At 41.3% G+C, this 14242-nt stretch overlaps 1 protein-coding gene across 3 annotated transcripts in view; it reads right to left on the minus strand.

The window, feature by feature from the left end:
* Positions 1-14242, minus strand: part of LOC105018340 (receptor-type tyrosine-protein phosphatase N2) — a 157632-nt gene that overhangs the window by 124317 nt on the left and 19073 nt on the right. For all 3 annotated transcript variants that reach the window (XM_013139367.3, XM_034290981.1, XM_013139364.3), the window contains exon 2: positions 4611-4661. In XM_013139367.3, coding sequence (XP_012994821.2) covers positions 4611-4661 — 51 coding nt within the window. The remainder of the gene's footprint in view (positions 1-4610; positions 4662-14242) is intronic.

Consider the following 14242-nt stretch of genomic DNA (forward strand, 5'->3'; position numbering starts at 1 on the left):
TTCAGGAATGGTTTGAGGAACACAACAACGAGTTCAAGGTGTTTACTTGGCCTCCAAATTCCCAAGATCTCAATACAATTCAGCATCTGTGGGATGTGCTTGACAAACAAGTCCGATCCATGGAGGCCCCACCTCGCAACTTACAGGACTTAAAGGATCTTCTGCTAATGTCTTGGTGCCAGATACCACAGCACACTTTCAGAGGTCTAGTGGAGTCCATGCCTCAACGGGTCAGGACTGTTTTGGTGGTAAAAGGGGGACCTACACAATATTAGGCAGTTGGTCATAATGTTATGGCTGATTGGTGTAGAGTTGTCATTTTGCACTGTATCTGCCTTCATTGCACATCTATACATCCACTTGTAACATCCACTACACTTAAAACTTGTACATTTCCAGCCCTTATCGATTTGCACTTCTGGTAAAATGCTAACTGCATTTTGTTGTACTATACTCATACTGTTCAATGACAATACAGTTGAATCCAATCTAATTAACCACTGCTTGCTATAACATCGAAATCTACTAGTGGAATATGTACCGATCAGGTACATATTCATCTTGTTAGTTGTATATATATAACATGGCAACTGATTCTGTTAATTTCCAAGGCTATCCAAAGTCCAGAAAACAACTTGTTTATAAGTGTGGACGTTCCTAGCCCAAAACTAACCCTGGTCCCTTTTGATACTGTTTCATGTGCTTTCTCTGCTCTGGTCTCCATGTGCAAAATGAATCCTCGTTTACCCTGAGCCTCAGCTTCTGATGCAGCGTCCTCCATCCGTAGACACTAGGCCATCAACCATTAGCCGACATTTACCGTAGTGTTTTGAGAGCCTCAGGAAGAAGGTTCGAGAGAGGAAGACAGTCCTGTCCCATCTATCTCAGTATGCAACTCCCCTCACATATCCCATTACTCACACCTCTCATAATGCAATCTATAAAGCTATGAGAATATCATTTGGTGAAATGAAATGTCAGAAACCTAATATGCATCATAAACATCTCAGTGTCCACATACTTGCTACACTTTTAAGTCCAGTCCCCATCATAAATCACACAGATGTCCGTTCATAAATCCCACTGACAGCAATGTGATGCCTGTATTAATTACTGGTACTCTGTTTCCTACCATAGCTGTTCCACACCACAGTTGGTGGTCATGTATTGTAATTATAACTCAAACATCAAAATCCATGTGTCCTCCCCTAGTGAACGTACGGGTGTATTAGTCCACAGATCCAGGAAACTACATCAAAAGCTGATGTTTAGTGTAAACAACAATAGATTATGCATAAAAAGAGAAGAGCAGAAAGGCCAAAATTACAGTCTCTTATTAATATGTCTTTAATCAATACGCTGCCTTAGTTCTCCTAAGAACCATCACCAGAACCTTAATTACTTAATTACTGTAGCTTGTAATGACCAAATGTTACTTTCATGTCATTCTTGTCACATATCATATTAAAATTAGGTTTTTGGGGAGATTTTTTAACACCTGTGTAATTCTGTACTTATTTTGACAAGGTTAACAATTAAAAGTGGAAAAAGTTATTTGTCTCATTCTTTTACATCACAAAAACCTGGCATTTCCACAGGGGTGTGTAGACTTTTTATATCCACTGTAAAATGAGGCCTTTACTTTGTAATAGTCCAACAAATATGACACGAGTAATCAGGTCAAGAATGGTTGGACCATCTTTGTGACGGTTGGACCGACTCAAGGATAAACCCTGTTAAGGACCTGACTTGAGAAAGAGACTGTGTTTCTGGATATGGAGTCGATTATAAACAACATATTCTAAAAATTAGACTACATCAAAGTTTGTATTTTTCTTCCTGAATTATTGTGAATCCCTTAAATAGGATATGGTTCCTATGACAGAAAAGCTGATTTGGGCCAAACATTTATTTATTTATTATTCATTTTTGTGAACCTCGACGGCTGCATGGTCGTATCACAAAAAACTGTAACAAACCTTGGCGTTACCCTTGACCCTGACCTCTCCTTCGATGAACATATAAAATATGTCTCAAGAGTTGCTTATTTTCATCTTCGAAACATTGCAAAAATTTGAAACTTTATATCAAAAACTGATGCAGAAAAATGTATCCATACTTTCGTTACTTCTAGACTAGATTACTGCAATGCTCTTCTCTCTGGTTATCCATTAATAAATAAACTTCAATTAGTGCTGCACACTGCTGTTAGAATCCTAACTAGAACAAAATAATTTGAACACATTACTCCTGTCCTGGCATCCTTACATTGGCTGCCTGTTAGGGTTAGGGCTGATTTTAAGGTTTTACTCTTAACCTATAAATCAATACATGGACTTGCTCCTACTTACCTTGCTGAAATGATCCAGCCATACATACCTACACGTAACCTACGATCGCAAGATGCAGGCCTTTTAATTGTACCTAGAATTTCTAAACAAACAGCTGGCGGCAGGGCCTTTTCTCATAGAGCTCCACTACTGTGGAATGATCTGCCAATTAAGGTTAGAAATGCAGACTCAGTGCAAACTTTCAAGTGTCTACTAAAAACTCATCTCTACAGCATGGTTTATAATTAGGTGTAGCCTGGCCCGGGGCATGAAGGTGACCAGTAGGCTTGATACTGTCCACCCTTGCTGTCTTGCCAGGTGGGCTCTCGTCGCCACTGGGATGCCCTCCCTCCAATGCTTTTCGGGGGAAGAGTCACTGGCTTGTTGTTGACTCTCTGTTGCGCGCTTGTGCAATTGGACTGTACGCTGCTGGCAATACTCGGTCCTCATTCAGGGGGGTTGTGGTTGGTGGGTGTCCCTTTGGTTGATGCCTGGCAATGTGTGTGGATTGATTTCCTGCCTGTTGGGCCCTGTCCGGGGCCTCCCCCGGGTAGGGCCACAGTGTCACCGGACCCCCCTGTCTCAGTTCCAAGGTGTTACGCTGCTATATTATTGTGCTGGGGGATATGAGGAATGCACTTCTAACTTTTCTCAGTCTCTTCCAGTTTTACATTTTAGGAGGAGATGAGGTCCTGGTCCACACCTGCGGAGTACCTGGTTTGGGGGGCCCGTTGCTGTCCCTGTCCTTGTCCATCTGGTCATACTTTTGACCTAGTCTAGAATCAAATAGACTCTGGATTTAGCCCAGAGAAATGTATTTATTATTCCAATTGGACTCTTAATATCTCACCCGGCACAGCCAGAAGAGGACTGGTCACCCCTCTGAGCCTGGGTCCTCTCTAGGTTTCTTCCTAAAATTCGGCCTTCTTAGGGAGTTTTTCCTAGCCACAGAAATCGAACACTACTGTTGTTTGCTCCTTGGGGTTTAAGGCCGGGTGTCTCTGTAAAGCCCTTTGTGACAACTGCTGTTGTTAAAAGGGCTTTATAAATAAATTTGATTGATTGATTTATAATATATGAATGTTTTTCCCCTTATAAAAAAAGATTAGAGAGTCCCTATTTCAAAAGAAGGAAATAGCCACAAGACAGGCAGAAAATGACTATTGCCTATAGCAGGCATGGGCAACTGCCAGTGCACAGGCTGAATTCATCCCCCACACCCCCTTTGAGTGACCCATAGGTGAATTTAGAAAACAGTAAAAGGATATTTACACAAAATTAAGAAAATAATATATATATCATGTTTGACCTTAAATTTGTTGTAAAGTTAGTATTGGAAGCAAAATCTATGCTGGAAACAAAACATGAAATAGGCAAGATATTTTTTTGTGCATGTTTACACATAAAACAGTAATTTCAATATCTCAGAAAGCTGTTGTGATGTCTTTCTGAGAGTGTAACTAAGAGTGTGCTGATGTTTGCGCCATAAAACACTTGATGATACCTATTACAGTCTCTGTACATGCCAAAATATCAAAGCGGTGAAAACAGCCATAAAACCTATAGCGTTCAAAGGGTTAACTCGTTTAATATCACGGCATTGAACGTGCTGAATCCCAGGAGAGATGAGCAGAGCAGGAAAACGGCACGTTGATCAATAATTAAAAATTGCCCAGATATACGTTAACTAGCATCAGAACCTAGTGTACTTTTAATGCATTTGTTAAAATGAGCGTGTGTGTGTGTTCCAAGTTAGTCTGAGGCCCCCTGACCAGTACATAAGTTCTGTGGCCCCTACCACCATCCAAGTTGCCCATCCCTAGCCTACAGGCTTCTGGTAAAAAGAATATACTAACAAGGGGAAAAGGGCGCAATTTGGAACAATAGCCCAAACAAATTAATTTTGAGGTCTAAAGGCGAAGGTTGGATGCAATGTCACCAGCTGTGTCTATTTTCAGTGTCCCCATCTTTTCAGTGGCTGCACCTGTGCATCGTAAACCGTGTCCCCAATGGCACCCTATTCCCTTACACAGAGCACTACTTTAAGCCAGGCAGTATGCATAATGGGCTGCTGTTTGGATCGCACATTAAACACTCCAACCTTGGCCTCCTGTCCAATTTACGGTAGGTTTGGAGGACATGATCATAGCTTTTGGTGACACGGTCCCATGAGTATCCTCTTTCCTTCTGGATTACTTTTTATTTGGTCCACAAATTGGATATGGTTAGCAATCCGTACATTAGATCCATGCTTTTTTCTTGAATGAAAATGCAGCTTACCGTTGACACAGATCTCGTAGAGTGAACACAACTCGTTCTCGAACAGACAACCTGTGAAGAGAAAGGAGGATGTTATGAGTGCATTCAGCAGCATAAATATGATCTCAAAACAGTCTTCAGTCTACATGGTTACAAATAACGGCAGTAAACGCAGGCAAAATCATGGCATGTACAAACATAATGTGCCATCACTGACACTGAACAATACAGGAGGGGAACAACATTTCCTGGTCTGATTAATTTTACTGGAGCGGTCAACGCAGTGCCCAGGCCTCAAACCCAACTGAACATCTTCTGGGATAAGTTTGACCAAGCTGTGTGCAGCATTAATTCACCGGCATCCAGTCTGCAGCAACTTTGTGATGCCATCAGGATGGACCAACAGGGATCAATTTCCGACACCATGTAGAATCCACGTTCCGGAAGCAATGGGGTCCGAACTGGTAATAGATGTGTGTACCTAATAAACTGGACACTGAGTGCAAATCTCAGCTTATTATCGATTCAACAAGTCTTTTTTTAGCGAAATAGAAAAAGAGCGGAGACGTGCTGTATAATATTCCACTGAGGAGCCATCTTCCTGCATGGGCGGGCCACAATTACCAAGTCCTCATGCAGCACTGCGTTTCAAATCTACAGCACATAAACAAAAACCACTGTGAGGCTGTTATCCTGAGGTAACATTTAGGCCAGTAGGAAAACAAACAGCTTAAGTCCCAAATGGCTTTCTATATCCTACATAGAGCCCTATGGGCCCTGGGCAAATGTAGTGCACTGTATATGGAATAGGGTGCCATTTGGGAGGCCCGCACAGTAATCCAGGGTGATCCATCAACAGAGAGGACCGGGCGGCTCCATTTTGCTTGGTGCCCCGGCAGCGGCGGCCGGTCGTATTTTACATTTCTGCTTACCGGGGAGCTGGCAACGCACATGGTTTAATACAAAACCTGGCACCTGGCAGAGATCTAGATGGAAGAAAGGAGTGGGGAGAGGAAGACGAGGGGAGATGAGAGAAAGGAAGTTGGAGAAGGGGAGGAGAGGGGGAAGAGAGGAGGATTGGTGGGGAGAGAAAAGGAGATGAGAGGAGGGAGGAAAGGAGCTAGGGAACTCTCCATGGACCAACTTGACAGCCCCTCTCCATCCCTCTAAGACAATGTATAAACCCCTCCATCAATCCAACTGAACTGTCCCGTTCCAATCCCTCTGAGACAATGTATAAACCCCTCCATCAATCCAACTGAACTGTCCCGTTCCAATCCTTCTGAGACAATGTATAAACCCCTCCATCAATCCAACTGAACTGTCCCGTTCCAATCCCTCTGAGACAATGTATAAACCCCTCCATCAATCCAACTGAACTGTCCCGTTCCAATCCCTCTGAGACAATGTATAAACCCCTCCATCAATCCAACTGAACTGTCCCGTTCCAATCCCTCTGAGACAATGTATAAACCCCTCCATCAATCCAACTGAACTGTCCCGTTCCAATCCTTCTGAGACAATGTATAAACCCCTCCATCAATCCAACTGAACTGTCCCGTTCCAATCCCTCTGAGACAATGTATAAACCCCTCCATCAATCCAAACAAACTGTCCCATTCCATCCCTCTAAGACAATGTATAAACCCCTCCATCAATCCAACTGAACTGTCCCATTCCATCCCTCTAAGACAGAGGTCTCAAACCGGTTCCACGGAGGGCCGAGTGTCTGCAGGTTTTCGCTCTCACCTTGTACTTCATTGACTAATTAGGTCACTAACTGGTTCGTTTCTACCCCCACCTGGTTGTTTAGGTCTGAACTGGGAACCAATTTAAAGGAAAACCCAAAAACCTGCAGACACATGGCCCTCCGGGGAACCGGTTTGAGACCTCTGCTCTAAGAAAATGTATAAACCCCTCCATCAATCCAACTGTCCCGTTCCATCCCTATAAGACTACATTTGCTGTCCCCTCAAAATAACTCAACACACAGCCATTAATGTCTAAACACTGGCAACAAAAGTGAGTACACTCCTAAGTGAAAATGTCCAAATTGGGCCCATTTAGCCATTTTCCCTCCCTGGTTTCATGTGACTCGTTAGTGTTACAAGGTCTCAGGGGTAAATGGGGAGCAGTTGTGTAAAATTTGGTGTCATCGCTCTCACACTCCTTCATACTGGTCACTGGAAGTTCAACATGGCACCTCATGGCAAAGAACTCTCTGAGGATCTGAAAAACGATTTGTTGCTCTACATAAAGATGGCCTAGGCTATAAGAAGATTGCCAAGACCCTGAAACTGAGCTGCAGGACGGTGGCCAAGACCACACAGCGGTTTAACAGGACAGGTTCTACTCAGAACAGGCCTCGCCATGTTCGACCAAAGAAGTTGAGTGCACATGCTCAGTGTCATATCCAGAGGTTGTCTTTGGGAAATAGACGTATGAGTGCTGCCAGCATTGCTGCAGAGGTTGAAGGGGTGGGGTGTTAGCCTGTCAGTGCTCAGAAAGCACACTGCATCAAATTAGTCTGCATGGCTGTTGTCTTAGAAGGAAGCCCCTTCTAAAGATGAGAAGAAAGCCCGCAAACAGTTTGCTGAAGACAAGCAGACTAATGACATGGATAACTGGAACCATGTCCTGTGGTCTGATGAGACCACAGGACATGGATAAACTTAAGATAAACCTATTTGGTTCAGGTGTCAAGCGTGTGTGGTGGCAACCAGGTGAGGAGTACAAAGACAAGTGTCTTGCCTACAGACAAGCATGGTGGTTGGAGTGTCATGGTGTGGGGCTGCATGAGTGCTGCCGGCACTGGGGAGCTACAGTTCATTGAGGGAACCATAAATGCCAACATGTACTGTGACATACTGAAGCAGAGCATGATCCCCTCCCTACGAAGACTGGGCCACAGGGCAGAAACACACCTCCAAGAGGACCACTGCCTTGCTAAAGAAGCTGAGGGTAAAGGTGATGGACTGGAAAAGCATATCTCCAGACCTAAACCCTATTGAGCATCTGTGGGGCATCCTCAAATGGAAGGTGGATGAGTGCAAGGTCTCTAACATCCACCAGCTCTGTGATGTTGTCATGAAGGAGTGGAAGAGGACTCCAGTGGCAACCTGTGAAGCTCTGGTGAACTCCATGCCCAAGAGGGTTAAGGCAGTGCTGGAAAATGATGGTGGCCACACAAAATATTGACACTTTGGGCCCAATTTGGACATTTTCACTTAGGGGTGTACTCACTTTTGTTGCCAGTGGTTTAGACATTAATGTCTTTGTGTTGTGTTATTTTGAGGGGACAGCAAATTTACACTGTTATACAAGTTGTACATTCACTACTTTACATTGTAGCAAAGTGTAATTTCTTCAGTGTTGTCACATGAAAAGGTATAATCAAATATTTACAAATCTGTGAGGGGTGTACTCACTTTTGTGAGATACTGTATATATATATTGCATGAGTACTTTTGAAGCCACTGATGAAAGGAGGTTGTGGATCATCAGGAAGAGACACAAGCTATTTCTTATTCAGTAAGGCTACTCCCCAACCAGACAGGCAGCCAGACAGAAAGGCAAGACAGCGGGAGTCCGAGTCTGTCTGAGTAGAGCCGAGCAGACTCCTTCGTCAAAAGCAGGCAGTCGGACTATGACGCTGCTTTTCATCGGGGGCCTGCTGTTGAAGATGAAGTCTGCCTTGCTCTCCACTCCCCCCTGCATCTGGGAGTTGGCTGGTTAGCACGGGTGATAAGAGAAGAAGGTCGACATCACCAGCAGGATCATGAAGAGGGGAGCGTGCCTGACATACTGATCTGCTTAATGAGCACAGAGATAACCTCAGGGGAGACTGAGGGAGAGTTGAATTTGAGTGTGAAGCTAAGTAATAACCTAAGGCGAGGGTAGGCAATTAGATCCAGCCGCAGGCTGATTTTTCAGGGAGCCAGAAAAGTGCTTCTATCTATAGCTAGAGGACTTCTGCTCTTCCATGTAATGTTAAGTATATTTTTGTCTTAATCTATTGTTGTTTGGTAGTATATTTTGCTAGTTAGTGCCATCTACTTTCAGTACTATTTTCCCAATACCGTACCAATACAGTCCTATTTACCCAATAACTTCATGCTAGCTAGCTGTTGACACAATTAGCTTTCAGGGACAGAATTTGCAGGGGGAGGGGTTTCACCTCTGCTAGGGAATAATCAATTGCCGTTTCCATTAAATTCTACCCAGTTCTAGAAGCAGCATAATTGTCCAGTTACTAACAGCCTAAAAAAGCCTGTCACTAAAACAAAGATGGCAAGCTGTTCTGTGGAGTTATATGGTGAAGTAAAAAGAAGGATTCACACTACTTTCTCACTTGAATATCTCACCCAGGTTAATTATTATCATTATTATAATTTTTCAGACATCCTTTTGCTAATTTTAACTTTTCCTACCTTTCTGACCTTGGGAGAGACATGGATTAAACTAGAAAGCACTGCTTACTCTAGCTGCTCTCTCTTCATCTATGTTTTCCCATAGTCATAAAGCATCTGCTCATGGAGATTTGAACTCTTCTCCCTCGCTCACCTGACTGTCTTCTTTATAATTCCATACTGTCAATGTCACTTGTCCATTTTATTGCCCACAGTTCAAGGTGCATCTATTGTTGACACACTGATTAGCTCATTTTCAGACGGACAACAACCTGTCAGTCCCTGCAAAAAAAGACAGTGACTCTAAAACAGAGGAGAACTTTACCTCACGCAGAAAACAATGCAGGCCCCTTTTTAGGCAATTGTCATCCTACACCTGGAATACTACAATTCAATATTGCTATGACTGTCTGCTTGTGTCATCAAACTTATCCAGAACACCACAGTACCCCCAGTGGCCTGCTGGGACCCCTGACCTAAGGCCTTTGATAACACTTACAGTGAAGATTAGGGCACTGTCACACTTTTTGTAAGGCTTGTTATATGCTCTATGAATCCTATTACCACTGTTAAACATAAAGTATTACCAAGACTTGATGTATGTAAACATCAATGCTACTCAAAACACATTTCGATTAAAGAAATGTTATGCTGACAAACAGCCCAATAACAACACTGATTTGCCTCACAGGCTTTCTTGAATATGCTCTTTACTTCCAACTGAAGAAAGGAAAATGGATCTCTCTTGTAGAAGGCAGATAAATGGCCAGCTAGGTTTAAGTGTATCATTAAGGCACATTAAAGGGTCCACCTCATCCTCACAGACGGCTGTTGCTCCAAGTGTGGCTTTTCAGATAAACCTTGATTCAAACCTGAAGTAAGCTACCTTCTGTGACTAACATAACATTTGTTTTAATAATCCTTAAAGTCTGATGGAGCTAGGCCACACCTCACCATGGCAACACATACTGAACGTACAGAGGCTAAGTGATTAAATACAAACGCCCCTGAATGGTGCTGATTATCCAACCTACAGAGTCGAACCATGGTAATATAATATAAATATAAAAATATAATATAAATATAACATACAAATACTTAAACATTTAAAGTAATTAATAAAACCTAAACAACCCCAACATTTCTACTAGTAAATGTCTGCTTATGTTTTTGTTTGTATACTGTGGTATGAGTGGGATAAACACCTCCGTTCTGTACATTACCTTGGAAAAACAAAAGGAGTATTTAAAGTACAGAATGTCTGATCCCTTCCATTATGTAATATTATGTAGGCCACCATCACTGACTGCCCACCTTGGGGGGGGGGGGGGCTTAGAGAGAAAGAGGTAAGAGAGGAGTGAGGAGATAGAGCTGCGATAGAGCTGCACTTCCTAATCTGTAATGTATAACACCATTAGACAAAGCATTCCCTCAGACCATACAGACCCACAAAGAATAAAAATCTAACATTGATAAACACCTTTATGTGTTAAGTGAAATAAGACAAAGTGACAAGTTGTCTTGAGAAAAATAAATTACAAACACTACAAACACCAATGTAAACATAAGCAATATTTATCTCCCCTTGTCCTTTATTACAACACTCTAATCCAAAGTAGTGAGTGAATACATTTGTATGCTTATTCACTGTAGACCGAACTGAGCAACAGGGGACCCACTGTCACTTATTAACATTTACACATTGTTACTCTATTCTTTTCAAGTGTTTGTGTGCGCACTGTTTACTTAACGCTTACATTCCAATTTTTCTAATTGCTTTGACAATGTAAAGAAGTGTAATTTCTGTCACTTGTAGGTTTAGTCATGGTGCTCCTCTCAGTGGATTGATAATGGTAGCCATCATTTTTCAGGGGTTGGACGCTCCCTTGCGCTCAAACCATATCAGTTCTTATTGTATTTTTTCTTGTGTTCAACAGGCCCTTCTAGCTCTCAATAAACAGGCTACAGTTACATTTTTCAAAGATTTCAGTGACAGACATATTTTAATGTGTAGTGGGTTTCTACATTAATTTGATGTAGTATGTAGTATTCTAGTCAGTTTTAGGGCTACAGAATCTCTGGCCATGTTTAAGGTACAGCCAAAGACAGAGTTGTAGACCATAGTAACATTCTCCTGTCTTCTTGATCGGGACAAATATACTTACTATACCTCTATATAGCTTCAGTTGTTGTCTGCTTATATAAGCGAGGCCAGCGAGTGCTGTGCAATGAGTACAAACCCCAGTCCCTGATGCCTTAAGAGGCGACCTAGCGACAGACACTAGAGCCCACTGGTTTTATCCTCCTTGCTAGAGGACCTGGGTTCAAGTCCGCGTAGGACCTGTTACAATTACAATGTTCTGGGATTTGGATAGTATTTTTAATGTAAATTATTTAATTACTATTGTATTTCTCATGAAGCACCTTGGGTGTGAATTAATTGCATTATAATGTTTATAAAATGTATGCTTTTCTTCTACTTGTGTAACCACAGCTACATGGGTTTAAATATTTCTTATCAAAGGTAATCTGGTCAATATCACAATACAATTTAACTTGCCCCAAAGCTAAAAGAGATTACAAAAATGAACACCATGAAACAGCATAAAATGTATAACAAATCTGAAACCACTTCTTGTGTGTCCCTCTGAGATTTGTGAATGGGTTGTGGGCAGCATACCAGAAAAGAGATACTGGTAATGTGGTGGATTTTTTTAACCCAGTTCGTCAAGAACATCGTCCTTAATATGGCATTAATGATGCATGCAGCCTAAAACCAGAACACTAACATGACATGACCAATACAAATGAGTAATACATGGTCAATAAGACATGACCATTACAATACAACCAACATAACATGACCAATATCATGATCAATAACATGACCAATACAATATGATCAATACGACATGATCAATAAGACATGACCAATAAGTCATGAGCAATACAAAATGACCAATAAGAAATGACAAATACATGATCAATACAACATGATTAGTACGACACAACCAAAACAAGATGACCAATAAGACATTACCAATTCAACATGACCAATACATGATCAGTATACTTAACCTATAGAACATGACCGATATGACATGACCAAAACAATTTGACTTATAAATGATCAACACAACATGGTTACTACGATCCCACCCTTTACAATATAACAAACATGATAAATTCAACATGACCTATACGACATGACCAATACATGGTCAATACAACATGACCAATACAACATGGCCAATACGACATGACCAATACAAGGTCAATAAGACATGACCAACACAACATGACCAATGCGATATGACCAATACGACATGACCAACATGATATGACCTATACGACATGACCAATACATGGTCAATACGACATGACCGATACATGGTCAATGCAACATGACCAATACGTTATGACCTAAACGACATGACCAATACATGGTCAATAAGACATGACAAATACAACATGACCAACATGATGTGACCTATAGGACATGACCAATACAGGGTCAATAAGAAATGATTAATACTTGGTCAATAGGACATGACAAATACAACATGGCCAATACGACATGACCAATACAAGGTCAATAAGACATGACCAATACAACATGAACAATATGACATGACCAATACATGGTCAATAAGAAATGACCAATACATGGTCAATAAAACATGACCAATACATGGTCAATAAGACATGACCAATACGACATGACCAAAATGATATAACCTATATGACATGACCAATACATGGTCAATAAGATATGACCAATAGCAAGGTCAATAGGACATGACCAATACATAGTCAATACAACCTGACCAATACGATATGACCTATACGACATGACCAATACATGGTCAATAAGAGATGACCAATGCAACATGACCAACATGATATGACCTATATGACATGACCAATACAGGGTCAATACGACATGACCAATATGACATGACCAAGACATGGTCAATACGACATGAACAATACAACATGACCAACATGATATGACCTATACGACATGACCAATACGACATGACCAATACAAAGTCAATAAGACATGACCAATACATGGTCAATGCAACATGACCAATACGATATGACCTATACGACATGACCAATACATGGTCAATAAGACATGACCAACACGACATGACCAATACATGGTCAATAACAAATGACCAATACATGGTCAATACGACATGACCAATACATGGTCAATACGACATGACCAATACGACATGACCAACATGATATAACCTATACGACATGACCAATACATGGTCAATAAGATATGACCAATAGCAAGGTCAATAGGACATGACCAATACATAGTCAATACAACATGACCAATACAACATGACCTATACGACATGACCAATACATGGTCAATAAGACATGACCAATGCAACATGACCAACATGATATGACCTATATGACATGACCAATACAGGGTCAATACGACATGACCAATTCGACATGACCAATACATGTTCAATACTACATGAACAATGCAACATGACCAATATATGGTCAATACGACATGACCAACACAACATGACCAATGCGATATGACCAATACATGGTCAATACGTCATGACCAATACGACATGACCAACATGATATGACCTATACGACATGACCAATACATGGTCAATACGACATGACCAATACAAAGTCAATAAGACTTGACCAATACATTGTCAATGCAACATGACCAATACGATATGACCTATACGACATGACCAATACATGGTCAATAAGACATGACAAATACAACATGACCAACATGATATGACCTATAGGACATGACCAATACAGGGTCAATAAGACATGACCAACACAACATGACCAATACATGGTCAATAAGAAATGACCAATACAAGGTCAATACGACATGTCCAATACGACATGACCAACATGATATAACCTATACGACATGACCAATACATGGTCAATAAGATATGACCAATAGCTAGGTCAATAAGACATGACCAATACATGGTCAATAGGACATGACCAGTACATGGCAAATACGACATGACCAATACAACATGACCAATACAAGGTCAATAAGACATGACCAATACGACATGACCAATACAAGGTCAATAAGACATGACCAATACAACATGTACAATATGACATGACCAATACATGGTCAATAAGAAATGACCAATACATGGTCAATAAAACATGACCAATACATGGTCAATAAGACATGACCAACACAACATGACC

The sequence above is a fragment of the Esox lucius genome, chromosome 3 (genome assembly GCF_011004845.1).
Source record: "Esox lucius isolate fEsoLuc1 chromosome 3, fEsoLuc1.pri, whole genome shotgun sequence".
Classification (NCBI taxonomy): domain Eukaryota; kingdom Metazoa; phylum Chordata; class Actinopteri; order Esociformes; family Esocidae; genus Esox; species Esox lucius.